This window comes from Eubalaena glacialis, chromosome 1 (assembly GCF_028564815.1).
Source record: "Eubalaena glacialis isolate mEubGla1 chromosome 1, mEubGla1.1.hap2.+ XY, whole genome shotgun sequence".
Taxonomy (NCBI): domain Eukaryota; kingdom Metazoa; phylum Chordata; class Mammalia; order Artiodactyla; family Balaenidae; genus Eubalaena; species Eubalaena glacialis.
The window spans coordinates 9,764,710-9,787,988 of NC_083716.1; the positions used below are offsets into that span (position 1 = coordinate 9,764,710).

The following is a 23,279-nucleotide window of genomic DNA, read 5'->3' on the forward strand; positions in this document are numbered from 1 at the left end:
TTATTTCACCATAAATCCTTCCATGCAAGTCACGATGCATGCAACCCCAGAAAGGGCTCATGAAACCTCTCATTACTATGTCACCTCCACCTCTGTTCCAAAGAGGACACACAAGCTAGGACCCTGACACTCCCGGAGCAGCTCAGGCTCCCCTTGGCTCAGTGTTAGTCTACAGACCTCTCACTGGACTGTGCCCTCCCATGCCCATGCCAGTGTCCCTCCACAGCCTTGGTTACACATAGGACTTTCTTCTCATTTGCAGCCAACATATTTGACGCCTTCAGGAAGAGAAGTCACCAGGAAGGAAAGGCCTGGGGCTTGGCTGTGAGTCACAGCTGTGCATTCTAGTAAGTGAGGCTGCTCTGTGCTGCCTGAGAGCAGCCTGCCTGCCAGGAGACCTCAGTGAGTCAGTCAGTGGAGGGAAGGAGCAGGAGTAACAAGTAGGACCCAGCATGCAGCAACAGGTATCCACAAGGGGGTGGGTCTGAGGTCAAAAGGACTCAGTCACTAAGGAACCTTCAATAAATGGATGGAGTTGGTCCAGCCTGCGTGTGTGAATTTCCCCCTCAATGACTCCTCTTCCCTTGGCAGTACAGACAAGAAACCAAGGCCACACTACTAAATTTCAGAGTTTAAATAGAGTTTGTGCTGATGAAAGTAGAAATAACTGTGACTTGTCAGCAGGATCCAGATACAGGACTATTGTGATGTTATTAAACTTGACTTCTTAAGATAAAATTGGTCATTAATTAATTCGACAAATCAGTTGCTGCCAAAAAATTTCAAAAGCAAAAATCGTTAAGCTAATTTGCTAGCCCACTGCCAAGAGACTATGAAGAGAGGTCCTACCATGCCTCGTACCCTGGCTTCAGGGTCCAGTCTCCCCAAGTACCTGTTATCCCCCCAACTTCCATGCTTAGTACACCCCCTTCCTCAGCTGACCTCATTTCCACCCCCGCACACATGCACCCCTTTCTCTGCACCCTTATCAGCCATCAGAAGGGAGCTCCCTCAACTCCTCCCCCTCCATCCTCTCGATTCTGAGGTGTATCTGCTTCTGTCTTCCCTCCCCCAGTCCACAGTGGTGGAAATGTCTCTCCTCTAAGCCCACTTCTGCTCCAATCCCATTCCCTCGCAAACGTTCAAGGTCAGCCTTCCTTCAGTTGACCCTTCTCTCATCCGTCTTCCAATGATTCCCTGCCTCTCTCCCTCAAGCCCATCACCACGCAGGCATCTAGTATCTTCAGTCTTTAATTAAAGCTTCCATGCAACTCTCTCCACTAGCTACTGTCCCAATATTCTGCTCCCTTTCTTAGGAAAACTTCTTGGATGATCTACACACCTCTCTCTACTTCCTTATCTCCATTTCCCTCATCATTCCTTCCCCATGCAACCTGCATCACTGTTATTCCACCGCAACTGTGCTTGTCAGGGGCCTGCAGGGCAATATGAAGTTTTCCTGGTCACCAAAGGCTGCCATATTGTCAAATCGATGGACAGGTGTCTGCCCCTTATTTCCCAGGAGCATCTAATGCCAGTGTACACTCTCTGTTTCTTGATACTCTCATGATCTCTTAGGTCCCTCATTTTCCTTTGTCTTCAGCCAGCTCCAACTCCTTCAAAGATTTTCCCGCACTTCCCCCTGGGCTTATGTCTAAATGTTGGAGCATCTCAGGAATTAGTCCTGGGTCCCCTTTTCCAACTCTCTTACTCTCTCCCAGGCGGTCTCATCCAGTCAGTCACATGGGTTTAAATACCTGTGCTGATGACTCAAATATACATCTCAAGTCCCATCTCTTGTGTATCTAAATACCTATTAGATCTCTTCATTGCAGCTCCCAATAGGCATTCAGATTTTATGACCAAACCAGAACCTTTGATTCTCTCCCTTCCCCCTAAATTTTCCCCTCCTCCAATCCTCCCCATCTCAGGAAATGACATTCCCATCTACTCAATGGCTCAGGCCCAACACCTAGGGTTCATTCTTGAGTCTGCTCTTTTCCCTACCACCAAATTCAATCCATCATTAAGCCTTTTCTCTCTGCCTTCAAAATATATTCCCAATCCAGGAACCCCCTTCCCTGCCACCTCATTCCAAGCCATAATCATCTATCTTTTGACTTCTAAATAGCGTCTTAACTAACGTCCCTCCTCTACTTCTGCCCTCTGCCCCCTAAAGACCATTCTCGACAAAGCAATCACAGCCCTCTCAGTTCATGTCATTACTCTGCTGAAAACTCTCCGGAGCAGTTTCTCAGAGTAATCTGAGAAGCTGGCTTCTGGGCTATAGTCCTCAGTTTGGCTCAAATAAAACTCTTTTCTATTCTTATTATTGATTGTTTTGATTATTTTCATCAACAGCACCAAGCAGACCTTCTGGCAGCCACCCTTGGGGTGGAGCTGCTCGTTCCCTAAGGCGAGGAACACATTACGTGGGTGACTAACACTCCTCCTCCTCCTGGGTGTGCCAGGATTTCACCGCAAGTCACATTTTATTGCCTCACCCTGACCACACCCACAGCACACACCAACCTTGACGTTGTCTCCAGGAAACATCTCCATGAAAGGGATGCATGGCTCCCAATTTGCCCTCCTCTCCAGTCGACAGCAAACACTTTGAGCAGGGCTAAAACTAGGGGACTCAGCCAGCTGCGTTATGCACAACGACACTGGCGGCGCTTGGGAAATCAATCTTCCTTACAACAAATCCGTTTTGCCCACTGGTAGCGAAGGGGGGCCACCATCCCATGCTCAGCTTCCATCCAGGACAAAGGAAATCAAAGTAGAAATGTTTGGAAAGGTAAGTATTAGCAGCTGCGTTACCTTGAGAACATAAGCCTTATTCAGCATCTCAAAGCATATCAACCGAGCCAGGTCTTGGGTAGACACACCAAAATGTTAGTTTTAAAAATCCAAACATATATTGCAGATTTCTACTGTGTTTTATCACTTATTTGAGGTGGGTGGGAGGAGGCAATGGGAGAAGGAGGAAGAGGAGAAAAACTAAAAATGCAAACGAACACACCACGCCAAAAGTCTGCAACCATCTAGAAGTTAGGAAGGGGGCTGACAGCAAGCCACGCAGAGCACATCTCCCAGTACCTGCAGAGGTTCAGGGTTTGGAGGCCAAAGGATGATGTTATTCAAGCCGGAGTCCTCTTGCTGAAAGCAAAGTGTCTTGCTGTTAGGACAGGCCACAGTGAACTGTATCCCCCCAAGTACCAGAGCGAGAGCCTAACCTGCTGGGGGTGCTCCTACCTCCCCCACGGCTACCCAGGGGAAATCAGACAACAGAGGGAGAGGAACCTGAAGCCCGAGGGTGTATGAAGGAGGCAAGGGCCAGGACTAGGCAGGCTTGTCTCTCATCCTTTGCACCAGTGACGTGGCTGGTTCTCAACGCCTGGTCCTTAATCTGAACAGAGGTTCATTCGGACCTGCATCTTTCCTTCCAAGAGTTCACTTGTAGGCAGGTTGCAGGCACCTCCAAGTGCATCTTCGCAGAGAAAACGCTTCTGGGAGAGAGGACTGGGAGCGTGGGTGGGATGGGGGAGGGGTGGAGGCAGAGAAAATAGTTTGCAGGTGTCTGCAGTGAGCCAGGTGTGAGGTAATAGGGTTGTGACAATGGGGATGTGGAGGAAAAAAGCTGTAAGAAAAAACTTCATGGATATGTGCTACATTTTTTGTCTTTTGAGAAAGTGCTCTAAAGCCATACTGATGGGACCGTCATCACCCAGGGCCCACCTTTCCCCTACAGGTATGGGGACGTGGCTCAGGCTGGCTAATCAAAGTGTCCCACATTTGGGGACACAGTGATTGACTCAAAAGAGGGCACATGACAGATCAGGGCCCATCAGATTCCTTAGAGAGAGCTAATCAGAGGCCGGACCATTAGCTGGAAGAAGCGTGGAGCTGCCTGTGGGGCTGGGGGCACCTCCCTAAGGACTAGGTCATCACGGTAGGAAAGCAGAGCAAGATCCGGGGAGGAGAGATCTCCAGCGTCATCTTTTGACCCTTTGGACTCAGTAATTTACTACAGCTAAACCCTCTTTGTGGACTTCTCAATTCTATAAACCAAACAAACCCCTTCTCTGCTTGTGGCCATTGGAGATGGGCTTCTGTCTCTCACAACTGAAAACAGTCCTGATTAAACAGAAATTTGGAAAGCTAAACGGCCAGTCCATTAATCAATCAATCAATCATAGAGTGATTTATTAAATATGGAGAATGGGAATGGGTGGAGTTAGAGGTGACCCCCAGGTTTCTGTCTTGAATGGTAGGGCATGGTACCCAAGAGGGGGAATACAGAAGGGGAGGATCAGCTGAGCTCAGGTTTGAAGAGCTCAGGGTGACTGCGGGTCATCCAGGCAGACATATCCAGGAGACAGTGGAAAGACAGGTTTGGAGCCTCAGCCCCGTGGGGGACCCTGAGTCCTACAGCCAAACGTACTTGCGCTTCATTTCCATTTGTCTCTCCAAGGAAGGCAAACTTTGTTCTGATTCTGGAATCCTAAAGGCACCCCCGTGACGCCCCACTGGGTCATGTTTGGCTGAGGCTGGAGATGTGAAAAATTGTGGTGCCAGGAAAACCTCTCCTGTCTGCTCCAGGAGTCGGAGGACTGGGGAGGGAGGCTAGGGTTGGAAGCTGGCAGGAGATGAGAAATGGGGGTAAGGTATAGTAGGGTGAGAGTTTTTAAATCTTTAAGTATTTTTACCTTTCTAATCAGTAAAGATCTGAGACACTAAAATATTCATTGCTTGAAAGGATATAGTGAGATGGGCTCTCGTATCCTGATGAGAGACATATAAATTGTCATCACCTTCTGGAAGGCATTTCGCATATAGATATAACTATAGATATAGATATATAGCAAGAGCCTTTCAAAAATACCCTCCATTTGATGTGCCAATTCCATTTCTGTGCATCTATCCTAAATAAACCAGCCTTCAATTCTGGACAGTGCAGTTTAGTATAGGTAATGGAGAGAAAATATAACCTACTTTATTGTCTGTATTCAGGTAGGAGTTCTCAGCTTAGGGAAGATACAAAAAGCACTATCTATAAAAAGAAAAACTGATATATTGTACCTGGTAGAAACTTTTCTGTAAAAGACCCTGTTAAGAGGATGAAAAGACAAGCTACCAATGGGAGAAAATACTTGCAAACCACAATTTGACAAAGGATTAGTATCTAGACTATATAAAAATTCTCAAGATCAACAGTAAGAAAAATCCAGTTAGAAAATGAGCAAAAGACATGCACAGATATTTCACCAAAACGAATATACAGATGGCAATAAGCATGTGAAAGATGTTCAACATCATCAGTCATCAGGGAAATGCAAACTAAAACCATAATGAGATATCACAACACACACACCAGAATGGCAACACCAAATAGTGACAGTACCAAATGATGGCCAGAATGCAGAGAAACTGGATCCCTCATACACTGCTGGTGGGGATGTAAAATGGTACAGGGATTCTAGCAAACAGTTTGGTAGTTCCTTATAAAACTACACATGCCACTACCATATGATCCAGCAACTGCACTCTTGGGCTTTACGTCAGAGAAATGAAAACTTATGTTCACAAAAAAACCTGTACACAAATGTCCATAACAGTTTTATTTGTAATAGCCCCAAACTGGAAACAACCCAGATGTCCTTCACTAAGTGAATGGTTCAATGAACTGTAGTACATCTATGCCAGAGAACACTACCCAGCAATAGAAAAGAATGAACTATTGACACATGCAACAATCTGGATGAATCCCGAGGAAATCATGCTGAGTGAGAAAAGCCAATTCCAGAAGGTCACCTGCTGTATGATTCCATTTATATAACATGGTATAACATTCTCTATCTCATCTCTATGGAGATAGAGAACGAATTAGAAATTGCCAGGGGTTATGAACGGGGCACCGGAGGGAGGTGGGTGTGGCTATAAGGGCAACAAAAGGAATACTGTCTCTGGAAATGTTCTGTATCTTCACTGTGTCAATGTCAGTATCTGGGTTGTGATTTTGTACTCTAGTTTTGCAAAATGTTGCCCCTGGGGGAAACTAGGTAAAGGGTACGTGGGATCTCTCTGTATTATTTCTTCCAACAAAATGCCAATCTAACCATTATCTCAACATAAAAAGTTTAATTTTAAAATCTTTAAGATTTTTGGGAAAAAAATATCTGGGTTTCTGACTTCTCTTGAGGAAATGGAAAGGTCTTGTAACACTGGACCCACATTTCTACTTGGCAGCCATCAGCTGGTGTTGATGGTGGCTGCTTCCTTTAGACAGCTGGACAGGACCCCTCTGTGTGCCACAGTTCCCACCTCTCCCTATAGTTTCCCACCCAGTTGTTTAACACAATTACTGTTTCTTGTCTGCCCCTAAAGATCGGAGTTTGCCATCTTTTCTTTTGATGATTCCCGTTTTCCTGCGGGAGGAAAGAAGATGGTGGGGAAGAAAAAAGCAGAGGGAAAAGGAACTGCCTTAGGCTGGCTTTAGGTCGAATTTTCTCATTCAGAGAACTCAATACCATTAATCCAAAATTTCCACTGTGTATCAGATCAATGGGAAAGTGTTTCCCTAATTTTGCTCACCAGCGCATTGAATTACAACTCTCAAACTTAAAATGGATAACTATAAAATTTGAATTTATTTGAATATCCCAGTATTACACACAATCCAGCAAAGCCTATTCCTCAATTGTGAAAACCTTACCTAACATGGAAATGATAGTTCACATTTAATCTGCTCAACATTTATAGATTTTTAAAACCACTTTTTCAGGCCCATGACTTTTTTGGGGGGGAGGGGTATGTATCCATGTAGGTAAGTAGATGGGGAGGGGGGCACAATCCAGGAAAAAATGCGCCAAACTCTCATATGTCAATTTCAAAAGCATAGGACAAGAATTAAAACTACTTTTTATATAGTTTATAAAATTAGGGCTAGACTTAATATGAGAATTCTGAAAATGGAATGAAAAATGCCTACATGGATACGAATATGCCCGCATGTATCTAGCCACAATCTGAGTTTTAGTTCATTCCTTCCTGGGCAGAGAGGAGATGCTGAAAAAAAGTCTAGTCAATGTCACTCAAGAGACCCGTGTAGGTCAAGGGGAAGCCCCGTGACACCCACCTGGTTGCCCGAGGTACTGTTCTCGTTGCCCATGGTGATTCAGGGTGCCCAGCGTCCCTTCGGATTTGATCGGCGGTGACTGGAAGAAACAAAAGGGTATATACATCTGTAAAATTGAAGAAGATCTGAGGATTTTTCCGCCTGCTCATTTCCCCAAACTCAAAAGCCAGATGATGGGAAGTGTTTATCTCTGCAGTCACAGCATGGAAAATTGCTTTTGAAGGGTTTTCCTTTGCAACGTGCCACCCAGCAGTACAGGCTGGTGTTTTATTCCCACCTCGGGTTGGCAGACACTTCTGTAAGACGAGTTTGTTACTGAGCCTCTGACCTAACGCCAATGTACACGTATATGTATACATACAAAGGGAGTGACAAAAGGGGCCCGTTTGCCAAGGAGAGCTTGAGGAGCACCGCTGTTGGAGTGTTTTCTGTTTCTAATTGTGTTCGGTTTGGAAATCCAGAGTGCGGCTGGCTTCCCACTGTCGAGGACAGCAGAGCTGGGTGTCCAATGTCAGGAGGTGTGAAATCCACTGCTCTTCAAAAACATGTGGTTTTCATATTTTTTTCTCTAAACACTTGTTTCATCAAATCAGTTTCACTTCTGCACATATTTCGATGAAGGCAGCATGTTTTTCTTGCTGAGGAAAATGCATAGTTGTAGCCAGACAAGGAATAAATAATCATGTAAAGCGGCTTGCTGTCTGGACACCCAGAGTCATTTCATCGGGCTTACTTAGTGACGTTGTTTATTAATCGTCATCATAATGAGGATGCTTCCCACACAGCCCACAGAGAAACCCAGGACATCTGCTGACATCGCCAACAGAGTTCCACAAGACCCCATAGCATAAGCAGGATCAGGCCTATTTGTTCACTTGTTCTAGGTGGAGAAACTAAGTTACAGAAAGCTTTTAAAATCACAGACTTTTCAGGGACTTCCCTGGCAGTCCAGGGGTTAAGACTCTGCGCTTCCAACGTAGGGGTCACAGGTTCCACCCCTGGTCGGGAAACTAATATTCCCGCATGCCACACAGCGTGGCCAAAAAATAAAATAAATAAATAAAATAATAGACTTTTCGATACATGCACCCCTATGTTCATAGCAGCGCTATTCACAATAGCCAAGACATGGAAGCTACCTAAACGTCCATCGACAGATGAATGGATAAAGAAGATGTGATACATATACACAATGGAGTACTACTCAGCCATAAAAAAGAACAAAATAATGCCATGTGCAGCAACATGGATGCAACTAGAGATTATCATACTAAGTGAAGTAAGTCAGAAAAAGACAAATACCATATGATATCACTTATATGTGGAATCTAAAATATGCCACAGATGAACCCATCTATGAAACAGACACAGAATCATGGACATAGAGAACAGACTGGTGGTTGCCAAGGGGGAGGGGGTTGGGGGAGGGATGGAGTGGGAGGATGAGGTGAGCAGATATAAGCTATTATATATAGAGTGGATAAACAACAAGGCCCTGCTGTATAGCACAGAGAGCTATATTCATTATCCTATGATAAACTGTAATGGAAAAGCATATTTTAAAAAAGAATATATATATATATATATATATGTATAACTGAAGCACTTTGCTGTACGGCAGTAATTACCACAACATTGTAAATCAACTATACTTCAATAAATAAATTAATTAATTAAATAAATTACAGACTTTTCAAGCTGGAGCCTTAGAGATTACCAGTCTAATCCGGTGGGGAAACTGAGGCTGCAGAGAAAGCCAGGGATTTGCCAAAGACCCAGTTTGGGGAGGCCAGAGTTGGAAACAGAACCCAGTCTCCTGCCTTCTGATTCGAGATTTCTTCCCAGCAGGATGGCTGTCATCACAGCATTTCCTCAGAAAACCTCAGTGATGGACTTACTCACAATAAAATGTGTCCATTGATTTGCTTAGCCATTCAACCAAAACTGAGTGAGTAGCTACCATGTACTATGTGTAATCAACAGTCACGGGAAAATAAAATATAAGTATTTTGAACGGGCCTAATTAAAATGCCCCCAAACTGAGACAATTATGAGTGATGTCACTGTAGTGATCAATTCTCTCCCTCCTAACCCTTTACTCAAAAAGTTGCAATCGCCAATGGAACAGGATAGAAAGCCCAGAGATAAACCCACGCACATATGGTCACCTTATCTTTGATAAAGGAGGCAAGCATATACAGTGGAGAAAAGACAGCCTCTTCAATAAGTGGTGCTGGGAAAACTGGACAGGTACATGTAAAAGTATGAAATTAGAACACTCCTAACACCATACACAAAAATAAACTCAAAATGGATTAAAGACCTAAATGTAAGGCCAGACACTATCAAACTCTTAGAGGAAAACATAGGCAGAACACTCTATGACATAAATCACAGCAAGATCCTTTTTGACCCACCTCCTAGAGAAATGGAAATAAAAACAAAAATAAACAAATGGGATCTAATGAAACTTAAAAGCTTTTGCACAGCAAAGGAAACCATAAACAAGACCAAAAGACAACCCTCAGAATGGGAGAAAATATTTGCAAATGAAGCAACTGACAAAGGATTAATCTCCAAAATTTACAAGCAGCTCATTAAGCTCAATAACAAAAAACAAACAACCCAATCCAAAAATGGGCAGAAGACCTAAATAGACATTTCTCCAAAGAAGATATACAGATTGCCAACAGACACATGAAAGAATGCTCAACATCATTAATCATTAGAGAAATGCAAATCAAAACTACAATGAGGTATCATCTCACACCGGTCAGAATGGCCATCATCAAAAAATCTAGAAACAATAAATGCTGGAGAGGGTGTGGAGAAAAGGGAACATTCTTGCACTGTTGGTGGGAATGTACATTGATACAGCCACTATGGAGAACAGTATGGAGGTTCCTTAAAAAACTAAAAATAGAACTACCATACGACCCAGCAATCCCACTACTGGGCATATACCCTGAGAAAACCATAGTTCAAAAAGAGTCATGTACCAAAATGTTCATTGCAGCTCTATTTACAATAGCCAGGACATGGAAGCAACCTAAGTGTCCATCATCGGATGAATGGATAAAGAAGATGTGGCACATATATACAATGGAATATTACTCAGCCATAAAAAGAAATGAAATGGAGTTGTTTGTAGTGAGGTGGATGGAGTTAGAGTCTGTCATACAGAGTGAAGTAAGTCAGAAAGAGAAAAACAAATACAGTATGCTAACACATATATATGGAATCTAAGGGAAAAAAAAAAAGTGTCATGAAGAACCTAGTGGCAAGACGGGAATAAAGACACAGACCTACTAGAGAATGGACTTGAGGATATGGGGAGAGGGAAGGGTAAGATGTGACAAAGTGAGAGAGTGTCATGGACATATATACACTACCAAACGTAAAATAGATAGCTAGTGGGAAGCAGTCGCATAGCACAGGGAGATCAGCTCTGTGTTTTGTGACCACCTAGAGAGGTGGGATAGGGAGGGTGGGAGGGAGGGAGATGCAAGAGGGAAGAGATATGGGAACATATGTATACGTATAACTGATTCACTTTGTTATAAAGCAGAAACTAACACACCATTGTAAAGCAATTATACTCCAATAAAGATGTTAAAAAAAAAAAAAGTTGCAATTGCTCAATCCTTTCTGCCATTTGCTGTTTATAAGATGGCCAAAAAAAAAAAGGAATCATATACTCACTTACAGAATGTAAAAATTTTCATTTATGTAAAATCAATCACTTCAGTTTATTTTTTCTGTTCATTTGCAAAATTATGCCTTAGGAAATAATGTTGAGTGTTACAATCATTGTGCCCTTATCCATTATCATAACTTCCTCGTACCTGCCAGGCTGAACCACATGCAGCTGGAATTACACATGATTCGATGTAACATTAATTTTTGAAACTCATTCACCAAATAAAATTCAATAATTTTCTTAAGAATCAGAACACTTGAGCTAGATTTTTAAACTGGCTTTTAAAACTACTTCTGGCTTAGTGTAAATTTCAAAACCCCCGAGGGAAGGCCTGGCTGCATTCAAAACTCTCTCCTGGTGACCTTTAGAACTGCCCTCCTCGGGCTTCCTCAAGACCAGAGAGGAAGTACCGCTCTGTACGACTCTGCCGTCTACTTACAGTCAGGGACGGTCTGTGACTTTGGAGGCCGAGGCCCCTGGAAAGTCTGCGTGTCAGCAACTTGACTTTCTCCTCCACCATTCAGAAGCGAGCAAGGTCTAAGCAGAGGCCCAGAGCCACCTCAACCAGTTGGGCAAACAGCCCAAACAGTCTCCACCCACGACACTGACACAAACCAGCTGCACATCATACCTGGGCAGAGCCAGAGCAGAGCCGCAGTGAGTACACAAACGTGCAATCAGCATTTCCCAGCCCATTGAGGCCAGGGCCTTTCATGCAGAGGATTTTCCTGTTAGTACATTAGCAGGGCTCCTTTCAGAAAAGGCTTATCCAAACTAAAACTGGCCCCTGTGATCTGACTGGCCGCACTTAGGCGAGCAGGACTGTCCTGCTCCCAGAGCAGGGGTGCCATGAGTCACTCGCTTGCCCTTATGCTTTAGAGCAGGAGACAAACCTTTCTTTCTACAGAGGAGGAAAATCCTCCAAGGGCGTCCTGTTTGCACCTGGGAAAATTCTGCCGTAAATAATACGGAAAGACAAAGAAAACTTGTGGAAACATGATGACGCAGCAGTCTGGCACCTGTTTATGGTGTGGTGTGTGCAGGATGTACTTACCCAGGCGTGGCTTGAGTGTCAACAAGTGAAGTTGTACAAAGCAGCAGGCTTGCCCAGGTCGCTGGTAGGCAGACCTGCCCATCCAGGGTGGAGGAGGCCCTGCGGCTCTCAGGCGGGACTGGAGAAAGGCAGCCACCAAAGACCCTTCTGTTCAGCAGCCTCCTTCCTCTCTGGATTCCAGTCATTAACAATTAGCCACTCTTTTGCATGAATGCAGTCAATTTCAATATATATACATATATTTTTTGTAGTGGCAGAGTCTTTCATTCATTCTGCAGAAGCTCCTTACACCTGCCACACGGTGCAGCCCCTCCAGGGAAAAAAGTTAGCACTTCATCAAAGGTTTCTTGGAGACCAGATGTCCTACCAAGCTCAGAGGAGTGTCAGGAGCTCCTGGGAGGGGAAAGTTGGATGTGGAGGGGGATCTCAGTGCCCCACTTCTAGTTCAAACAGAGCAGAAGTGTGTATGTTTCGGCAGACAATGGATAAGCAAATTGTGATCTATCCATACAGTGGAATATTATTCAGCCATAAAAAGGAGTGAGATTCTGAGACATACTACAACTTGGATGAACCTTGAAAATATGTTAAGTGAAAGAAGCCAGACACAAAAGGTCACATACTGTGTGATTCTATTGACATGAAATGTCCAGAATAGGTAAATCCAGAGAGACAGATAACAGTATTGTGAATGTATCAAATGCCACTTAATTACTCACTTTAAAATGGTTAATTTTGTGTTATGTGAGTTTCAACTCAATTTTTAAAAGTGAGTATGTTTCATATCTTGAGATTCTGCATAAGATATTGTTTGAAAAAATAAACCTACTGGGGGAAAAAAGCTTGAAAACGACTGCTTTTGTGTTTATTAACACTAGATTTCCATAAAATTGAAGATTAAAGGGATAAGAAACAAGAAACTTTGCCTACCCTCGCCCCCTTCCCGTCCCCCCATCACAAAATCAAAAGGGAATTTTTCTAGGGAAGAGAATCTTTTCAAACAAAATATCTTGGATGAGCCAGATGGGAATGAAGAAAGGTCCCAAGCAAGTCTTCAACAGGGGAGCAAACATAGCAAAAAACCCTGACAAAGAGAACGAGAGAGTTGGGGGCTCACTCCCAAGGAGAGAGGCGAAGGAGGGAGAGAGGATGGCCAACCAAAATGGCAGAGTCTAGTAAGGGTAAGGACTTTGAAGGTGGGGAATGTTCAGTGTTCAGTTTTCGGTTGTGTACATTTCAGCAATGAAATGCCCTCCAGGGACCACTCCCTCAGGCAGCTCTGCAGCCTCACCTGTTGCTGCCACCACTGGCCCCTGGACCACCACTACCATGGCTGATGGACACTGAGCATCGTCGCTGACACCTGTCTCATCACTCACTGTTGTCCTGGACACCACGGGCACCAGAGGCTGCCACTGCCACTGGGGAAGAGAGCGAATGAATACACAGACTTTTCAGCTTCCATCCCAGGAGCTAGTGCTCTGTCTCTTATAATGATAGAGTTCCCAGGCACAGGGGACAGGCCCAGAGGCTGGGCACCACGGAATCCAGAGTGTCCATATTTCTTAGTCAAGACCCCCTTTCCTAGAGGCACTACTCTGACGGGACCCCAACAGCAGTCTTACCACTGTCTACACGTGTTCGCGGCTGATCAGCTTCGTTCTCTTCATGCTGTTTTCTTCCAAGCTGGACATCCAGCAAGTGACCAGGTTTCCACTTCCCGCCACAGATGGCTAAACGCACGTGTATGTGAATTCCTTCATCTGTCTCTGGGACAAGCTCCCCTCGGAGGGAGGATAGGGTCGTGACCGCTGCCCTGTGAACGCCAACTCCACCACCCACCTGATGTATAAACTTTAGCAAATTGTTTAACTTCTCTGTGCTCAGTTTTGGCATCTCTAAAATAGGAATCAGGGACTTCCCTAGTGACCCAGTGGTCAAGACCCCGCGCTTCCAAAGCAGGGGTTCCATCCCTGGTCAGGGAACTAAGATCCCACATGCTGCACGATACAGCCAAAAAATAAATAAATAAAATAAAACGGGAATCATAACAATATGTACCTCATGTGACTGTGGTGAGATAATTTCCATAAAGCTCTTGCAATAGATTAAGCACTAGATAAATTGTTGGCTATTATATTACTACTGGCAGTGGGTCTCTTTGGAGCCCCCAACAGGCAGATCCCACAGTGAAACAAAGATTAGGTTGCCTTCTTTTTTATCCCTTCAGAAAAATCATGAATTCTGACGCTACTGATTAGAAACCAGCACATCAGCTAAACTGACTTGTGCACTGAAAGAAACAGATGTTGATGAAGACTATTTATAACATAGGCTCAATAAGAAGTTCACGGTTTCAAGAACTTGGACCAAGCAATTTACATTGAAATATTTGCTGGGCAAGTGACACATCATTCCAATCCTGTCCCTCTACTTGGCCATTGCTGGGCGTCCGATGTTAATTTAGCTAGAGTTGCTCTATATCCCCAGGCAAATGAAACTGTACTTCTTCAAAAATGATCCATGGTTTAGGCTTCTAATTAATTCAAGGGGGTTTTCCACAAGCAAGACTGAATCCACAAAGGTTTCTTCTACCCACTTGTTCTGTGTACAGAGTCTAGACAGCCAGCTAAACCTCAACCTAGTCTCCAGTAGATTCAAATATAAAATTCATTTTAAAAGATGGTTGTTTGGGAGAATTTTTATTTTTCAGCTGGTGTATTGGCGTCACATCATCACAGCTGCAAATATAAACTGGGACAGTCTTTGATTCATTCATTTACTTACGCGTCTATTCCATAAATACTGAGCTCTTTCTATGTGCCAAGCCTGAGGTCCCTGTGTTCTCTTGCACTTACGGCAAAGCCATAAGGTAGGTTTTTTTCTTTTTTTATGGATGAACAATTGAAACCCAGAGAGGTCAAGTCGCATGGCCAAAGCCCAGGAGAGAGGAAAAGGAAGGCTGGAGTCTGATGGCCCCAACCCTGGCATTCGATGAACAATGAAATGCTGCCGCCTTGGAAGACTTTTGGCAAGTGTTCAAAGGTAATTGACTGCCTTTATCGCTCGTTCACTTACCTCTATAGCAGAGCATGGGGTTTCTAGCTGTTGGCAACTGAAGCTGCTTGGGAAGGCTCCAGCTTATGGATCCCCCTAGCTGATCTAGAAGAGGGAAGGAGGTAAGGTTTGGGCTGGTGATGAACCACCAAGGCTGGGATAGCCTAACGGGGCTGGGTAGCCAGAAGCATTGCTGAGAGGAGCCAAGAGAAACATTGGGGAAACAGGGCCTGGAGCCAAGTCTGAAATAGGAGGGGATGGAGCCGGGAGAATGAGCACGGCAGCTAAACTGTGCAGCACAGCCTGTGGGTGGAGGACGTGGCTCAGAACCCAGACTGTGGTGTCTGAGCTGATGCCCCATTTTACCTGCTGTGTACGGGGCGGGAGGTACAAGATGCTGCGGAAGCGAAGACGAGATCACGCAGGCCCAGTTTCATCGACGGTAACACGTGGGCTCAGAGAGGTTTTGCAGCCAAACTCCCACTGCCCTGTGAGCAATCTATTGGGATGTGTTGATACATCAGACAATCTCATCGAGTTTTCTATTCAGGGTTTTTAATTCTCTATTTTAAAAACACTTTTTCTGTACATGAGGAAAATGTATCTGTTTTAAAGACTCAATACGTTTGGATTCTTCCGCGTTGAGTCATTTCGATTGTTAGTGCTGGAAGCAGCGTGGAGATCATCTTCTCCAGCACAGATGAGGAAGCGGAGGCCAGAGGGTAGAGATGATCTACCCATCCTCCCACAGCAAGCAAGGGCTGGAACCAGAACTGGACTCAGACAGGCTTGCTTCCAACAGGCAGTGTCCCCTGACAAGGCCTCTGCAGGCTCCGGAGTCGCCTCCAGACCAGCCCAGCAAGATCAGATGAGACCCACCTTTCCTGCATGGCATTGCTCTCCAGTCACAGTGGCCTCCAGCCGTTCAGGTCCTGCGTCAGCTGAGGATATGGGGGGCACCAACTGGGAGGTTATGCTTGCTCTCGGGGTGAGCTCAGGTTCACCTGACCCAGCAGTTCCTTTGGCTGCTTGACAAACCCAGTGACCTAAGTCAGCTGCTGTTCCCACAGACGGCGCCAACCCTCATCCCAGGCAGGCAGGAGGCCTCAGCTTCTCCCTCCAGTGGCTGGATTCAGTTGTTCTAACTCCCTACCTTGAACGGCTGAGCGCGGAGCTACTTATAGCTCTGTTATCATGTTCCTGTTTGAATACAAACAAACACCCGTAGCCTGAGAAAGGGATTTATTAAGAGACATTGCCTGCTTTCTGCTCCGGCAGGGGCCCTTCGTGAGCACCGTGGACTTGGCTGCTCCAGGGGGTTTAAGTGAAATGACAACTCTTCCTTCTTACTCTCCCCTTAGCCGCTTGTCTTCTTTCCTCTCCCATCTCTGAGGGCACCGAGAAACTTTGATGTGAAAAGTCCATTCTCGCAGAGCTTAGAAATCACCTGCTCTCATGCCGTAGAGATCAGACACAAGACTGCTGGTGAGCGGGCAGGTCAGTTATTAAGTTCTTGTTTCTCAGCTCCAAACCCACTATATTCAGATGCTGGGAGGCTCTGAAAACCCCATTTCTGCTTTGCCAACAGCTCCTCGTGAAGCTCTGCCAGGGGAAGGCGGAAGCCAGAGGAGGAAGGAGGAAGCAGGGCACACTCCTTCCTGGCTGCTTTCTGCTTCTGGGAGCATCACCCCAACCTCACTTCTCCCCTGTGGCAGCAACAATTCCCTCCCGGGGCAGCAGTGGGGTCCAGTTTGCCATTCTCCCAACTCTTACAGAGCTAGCCTCGTGGACATCAGCCCCAGCTGACTGCAAATCCCTCCACAGAGGTCTGAGGTTCCCTTCTGTGGGGCACCCCCTCCAAGCTCCTAAGTAATAATTCCCACTTCTCTTTGCTCCCTAAGCCCTAAGTGTGATAACTGCTTCCTGCAGTGGCTACCTTCCATCATCCTGTAGAGTTTGCCTTTTGCCTTTGCATTTACCTAGATAACAATCCTTTATATTAAATTCCCTCTGTTAAAATAACTGGGACATTTCTGTCTTCTGACTTAACCGTGGCTGATATGCTTGCAGAACTGGGATACAAATCTTCTTTCTCCTGGTTCACGACTCTCTGCATTGGAACCCAATAAATATGTGTTCAGTTAAATGAATGAGTAAAGCGAGTTCAGTCCATCATCAGCTTTAACTTTAATAAAAAGTTGTTTAGGGCTTCCCTGGTGGCGCAGTGGTTAAGAATCCACCTGCCAATGCAGGGGACACGGATTCGAGCCCTGGTCCGGGAAGATCTCACGTGCCGCAGAGCAACTAAGCCCATGCGCCACAACTACTGAGCCTGCGCTCTGGAGCCCGCAAGCCACAACTACTGAGCCCATGTGCCACAACTACTGAAGCCTGCATGCCTAGAGCACATGCTCTGCAACAAGAGAAGTCACTGCAATAAGACCGCTCACCACAACTAGAGAAAGACCGCACAGCTATGAAGACACAGCACAGCCAAAAATAAATAAATAAAATAAATAAATTTATAAAAAAAAAAAAAGAAGTTGCATAGGATTCCGCATCACCAACAACAAGCCCTCACCCAATCACAACCTGGACCTTCTGTCATCCAGATGTCAGTCTCTATCACGAGCTATTAGAATTGGGAGGGTCTACAGCTCTAACTTATAAGGCTCCCCAACCTTTTCACATTGTGACACACATAATACAATCACATTAATACAGCCCCTGACTTGGGACAAGGCTGCTGTATGGCTCATCCACTGCCCAGGCCCCACCTGGCCACACCAAGAGTTGAGGATATCGAAATCTTGTAACCTGTCTGCCCAGCAGTGGGCCACTGGCTTACGGTGGAGAAGCAGTGACCTAATCTAAGGCTTTCATTTTATAGATGATGAACTTAAGGCCAGAGAGTTTAGGTAACTGGCCCAAATGTAAAGAGCTGTTGGCTAGAGCTTCTCAGCTCTCCTTCATCCTCCGGCAGGCTAGCCTGGGCTTCTTAAGCCTAGCACAGAATTCCTCTTGGGAAGGAACAATCTTCATTTAAGAAAGGAACTTGATGTAATCTGTGTAGGTGCAAGTATTGGCAGGAGCTGAAGCTCAGTAAAAGGAGCTGGTTACATTGCTCCTCATGGGAAATGAGAGTATTTGGGGTTTGGTTCCAGAGGTGAAAAGGTCAGAGAAGAGGTCACAGGGTCAGAGAAAGTAATTGGGGGCTGGAGGAGATGAATCTGGGCTTTGGTGTGAGATAGAGGATGATAAGGTAAAGGGCCAGTGGAACTTTCCCTGAAATGAGGTACCGAGGACTTTTGAACAACAAGAATGCCTAACGGCATTTTGAAGTTGTTTTCGGTTCTTATACTGCAAAGCTCTCCTCTCTCCCCACAGATCTTCACACTACATTCACGAATGCTTCACTAGTACTGTGTTTTACTTTGTTTGGTTTTTGGCTGGGATTGGGGGTTTGGAACTTGAAGAAAGGGCTGCACTTTATTCTTATTTGGGTCAATACAATATGGAACAGAGACACCATAAAGTAGGAACCTGAATGTAGAGGAGACCAGAGTGTAAAATAAACTTTTGGGAATTCACAGAAATCTGGGGGTGGACTTTGGAGATCCCCAGTCATGGACTTGAACTGGAGTCTAAAAGGTCAGGGAGACCCCATTTGACACCTGGGGTAAGCATATATTTATAAACTTAAATAAAACTCGCGAAATGAAATTGGAGATCATACATACTGTTTATGCTCTTTTTGAAACTGCTTCTTTTTTTCCATTTAACAGTAACATATCAGAAACATTTCCCCATGGCTACAACATCATATTTAATAGCTGCAGTGCATACTAAGTTGTTTCCAAGTTTTAGCTGTTTAAAAATACATTTCTCATTTTGTATAACTTGTCTCCGCCTGGGATAGTGGAGGAAGTTATAGAGTGAGGTGGGTAGGGCTTAGCATAAACCTGCCGTAGGTTAGATCAAGCAGGAAGGTATTGAAACCAGAGAATTATGAATGGGAGATGAACTTCGGGGCACCATCAGGTTGGCAGGATCAGAAATGGGGGCAAGGACTGTGCCAGAACAAGCAGTCAGGATGGAGAGAGGAGGATTCTTGTATGAGGCGAGTTTTGCCGCCCTGTGCTGCTTTTTAAATGCGGAGACCTGGGGTCTCCATTGGCAATCACGTCCTACAATGTTTGAGACAGGTCTTGAAAGGTTTAGTTCATGAGCTGGAATCTGGTTCTTTGGGACAGAGGCCAGGTACCTGTGGTGGTGATGCCCTCCAGGTTTTGAAACTCTAAACCAGAACCTGTGAATAATCATGGAATCTCTGCTTGAATGCCTCCAGTGATGGGAAACTCACTTCGTCCTGAGGCATCTTTTCTGGAGAGAGGTATACTGGATCACTGGAAAGTTATTTCTATTGCTCCATAGTCTAGATCCCACCCATGATTCCATGAGAGCTGAACTAATGGCTCTGGACAATAGTGACTAAAGCTAGGCATGGGCTGGGCAATGGCCAGTGGTGAGGCCTGAGGACCAGCATGGACAATCTAGCTGACTTTACGGACCATCATCTTAGACTGGGCTGCAAGCCTCTACTCAAGCGCCAACCTCAGTTTGCCTTGTTCTGGGACTTCATTGAATCAGCATCCTCTCTCATCGTCATGACTGATGAGTGGTAGCTGTGGTCAGCTAGCCAGCCCACAGGTGACCACAGACACGTGAGGGACCACAGCTGAGTCCAGCCAAAATTGCCAATCCACAGAATCAGAAGCTAACTAACTGGTTATTGTTGTAAACCACCAAGTTTTGGGGTGGTTTATTACATGGTAAAAGCTAAATGATAAAATTTCCCCTGGAGGGTCCTTAGAACTTTCCTTCATACCAAGCTGCACCCACCTCTGGCTGGCCGTCTTGAAGACCTTGAAGACATCACAAAGGATGCCACATGAGGGAGGACTGATAGATGGATCAAATCCCTCTGCAGCAGTGAAACAACAATTTACAAGAACAGCCCCTTGGCTGGTGGCCCCTAGTGTCACCTTGGTCTGTGCCAGACTAAGTGTCATTGCCCTATAGCTCTCTGAGGATGATCCTCTGAGCATCCCATGTTACAAACCATGCATAGACCCTTAGCCCAAAATGGAAACGTGAAGCTGCATATTGATTTGCAGTAATGGGGTCTCTCTTTTTTCTGCCAAAACAGATATTTGCTGATACATTTAAATATAAGGTTCCCCTTACTCACAATTTCCATATAGTCCTTCTCTGCAGACTGGGCATTAGCAAAACTTATTTCTTACGAAAACAAGCTGTTGAAACCCACAAAAATTCAGACATCAGTTCGAATCCAAAAGCTGAACTGTGCTGTCATTTTTGGAAATCAAATACAGCATCAACCTAATTGGGAACTGTGGGCTAAGGGGTGGGTGGAAGGAGGATGGAATTGGGGGTGCGGGAAGGCTGTTTCAACACAAACAACACGACAGAGATCTTGAGTGTAGAGGGGATATTGGTGCCAACCACATCTGAGCCAAAGATACTAATACGTATGCATCATGTATTAGAGCTGAACTAAGAAATTGAAGATATTTGCCTTCTATATGACATAGTAAGAATTTGCGAATGTAATTATTAGGCTTTAGAGAGAGTTTCAGCTAACATCAGGCAATTTTATCATGTAAAATAGAAAGTAGCTTTTTAAATTATTTATTTATTTATTTATTTTTGGGCTGCGTTGTGTCTTCGTTGCTGCTCGCGGGCTTTCTCTAGTTGCGGCGAGCGGGGGCCACTCTTCATGTGCTGCATGCGGGCTTCTCATTGAGGTGGCTTCTCTAGTTGCAGAGCACGGGCTCTAGGTGAGTGAGCTTCAGTAGTTGTGGCACGTGGGCTCAGTAGTTGTGGCTCACGGGCTCTAGAGTGCAGGCTCAGTAGTTGTGGTGCACGGGCTTAGTAGCTCCGTGGCATGTGGGATCTTCCCGGACCAGGGCTCGAACCCATGTCCCCTGCATTGGCAGGTGGACTCTCAACCACTGCGCCACCAGGGAAGTCCCGAAAATAGCTTTTTAAGGGGACTTCCCGGTGGTCCAGTGGGTAAGACTCCACGCTCCCAGTGCAGGGGTCCCGGGTTTGATCCCTGGTCGGGGAACTAGATCCCACATGCATGCCACAACTAAGAGTCCGCATGCCACAACTAAGAGTCCGCATGCCACAACTAAAGATCCCGCATGCTGCAACTAAGACCTGGCGCAGCCAAAATAAAAATAAATAAATAAGAAAGAAAGAAAGAAAGAAAATACCTTTTTAAAAACTCTGTTCCTCAGATAAGTTTATTGTAAATTTATCTTTAAAAAACTAAGGATAACAATAGTTATATAATTTAAAAGTCCTTATAAATAAGACTTTGTTAAGTACCATTCTTTCAGGAAGAACAAAAAGAACATCTTAATCATATTTTCCTGTTTTTAAGTTAGCTTTGGTGGCAGCTGAAAACAATAGAGGCATCCTAGCCATCTGCCTCCCAATATTTCCTCTGCAAACAAAATAAAACAATGACAAGGAGAAAGAAAATGTACTCAAAAGCCAGGCACTAGTATATGTATAACTGATTCACTTTGTTATAAAGCAGAAACTAACACACCATTGTAAAGCAATTATATTCCAATAAAGATGTTAAAAAAAAAACAAAAAACAAAAAACCAGGCCCTTGGTAGGAAGAAAGACAGAGACATTTAAGCACTCTTCAAAATAACTGTGAATAAAAAGAGAAAAGTCAGGCAGCCCTGGAGCACAATTCCTCATGTTCCCACCCTCACCCCACCACAGAACTTTGTGAAAAGCGCAGACAGACCTAGTAACCTAGTGATGAAATAAAAATTCAGCTTTTAAGGCAAGATAAGAAAAATTTAAACATAAAAATTTCTCTGTCTGTTTGGGCCTCCTGCCTCCCCTCTGGTGTGCATCGTGCACCTGCATTATGCCTTAGGCAGACCCTCACCCCACAATGGCAGAAATACCTGCTCAACCATAAAGATCAATTTTTCTCTTTCTGGCGCCAGCCATGTAACTCCTTAGACGATAACAGTCCTTTGTCAATCCTGTAAAGGGTTACAATGACCCACCACTGGCCTTGTACGTGGAGACATCTTTGGTGAACTTTATGTACAATGCGATATATCATTTCCCTTAAAGATAGAGATTGGTGCAGAACAGACCGGGGGGAGGTACTGGGCCACACCTAATGGAAGTTCTTAGCTTAAATACTTAGTTAGAACCTTATTAATGTCACTAGCTATATTACTTGTATTCTGCCTATTTTACAAGATTATTGTTTCTTGCTTTACCAAATGTGTGACTGAACCTCAGATAAAATTAACGAAGATATGGCGACTTGAAACGATTGACCAAATATATAGTTCAATAAGACCAAAGGTTGTAATAGTCTTACTTCTAGATATGGGAAGAGGAAACAAGAGGGAACCGTTTCCTGGACCATAACAGACTAGTAGGACAGGCGACCCAGAGGTTTCTGGCTACTGTTAACAGGGCCAAGTCCAGTAATAGAGAATTGAGTGGCCTATCAACAAAATCCTCGCCTGACCTAGCAATGAGCATTCCTAGTGCAGTGGGACAAATTAGTCACGAAATGCCTAATTTGGGAGGCATTAAGGTGCTTCCAAAAGGGAAGGGATTATAAAATAAAAAACATTGCCCACCATCCAGTTCTACAAGAACTAAGTCATTAGCCACCTCAGTCACTGACCTACATACAAGACACCCTGAAAGGAATTCAGGGCGAAGATCAGGATGAGGCACTCTGTGTTCTGGGAAAACTGACAGAACAGGCCTTCAAATAGTTAGATATTTTCAGGAGAAATTTTTTATGAACCTGGATTCTTGCATCTTCCCATACTTAGAAAAGCACTAAAACCATTAACTAAGATGTCTGCTTCTCTGGCTAGCAGCAAAATTCCACTGAAATGTGTGCCTGATGGCACATACCTCCTTCTCCAAAATCACGTATATGTTGGCCTCCTCCTTTACCTCTTCGGAACAGTTCTCAGAGCTCTCTGAGAGACTGTCTCCCAGGTTATAATCCTCAGTGTGACTGGAAGAAAATTTTCCATTTCTTTCTCAGATTGACTACTGATTAGTTTTTTCATCGATACTAGAAAAACGGTAGAGAAGACAGAAGAAGGAAGCTTAAGTTGATCTGAAATTATTGTCAGAATGATTAAGTCCACCCTAAGTCATAAAATACCAAAAAAAGTGCCTGAGCAGGTCAGAGCCTGGACTGCAGGGGCAGGGCCTCAAAGCACAGGACA

The 23,279-nt window shown here is 44.7% G+C and overlaps 1 protein-coding gene across 1 annotated transcript in view; it reads right to left on the bottom strand.

The window, feature by feature from the left end:
- LOC133090937 (transforming acidic coiled-coil-containing protein 2-like) overlaps positions 1 to 23,279 on the bottom strand; it is an 82,458-nt gene that overhangs the window by 43,565 nt on the left and 15,614 nt on the right. Inside the window, exons 2-5 of the mRNA XM_061189612.1 lie at positions 13,187 to 13,316; positions 11,896 to 12,013; positions 11,473 to 11,569; positions 7,142 to 7,220 (exon numbers count right to left, since the gene is read on the bottom strand). Of these exons, the coding sequence (XP_061045595.1) occupies positions 7,142 to 7,220; positions 11,473 to 11,569; positions 11,896 to 12,013; positions 13,187 to 13,316 (424 nt within the window). The remainder of the gene's footprint in view (positions 1 to 7,141; positions 7,221 to 11,472; positions 11,570 to 11,895; positions 12,014 to 13,186; positions 13,317 to 23,279) is intronic.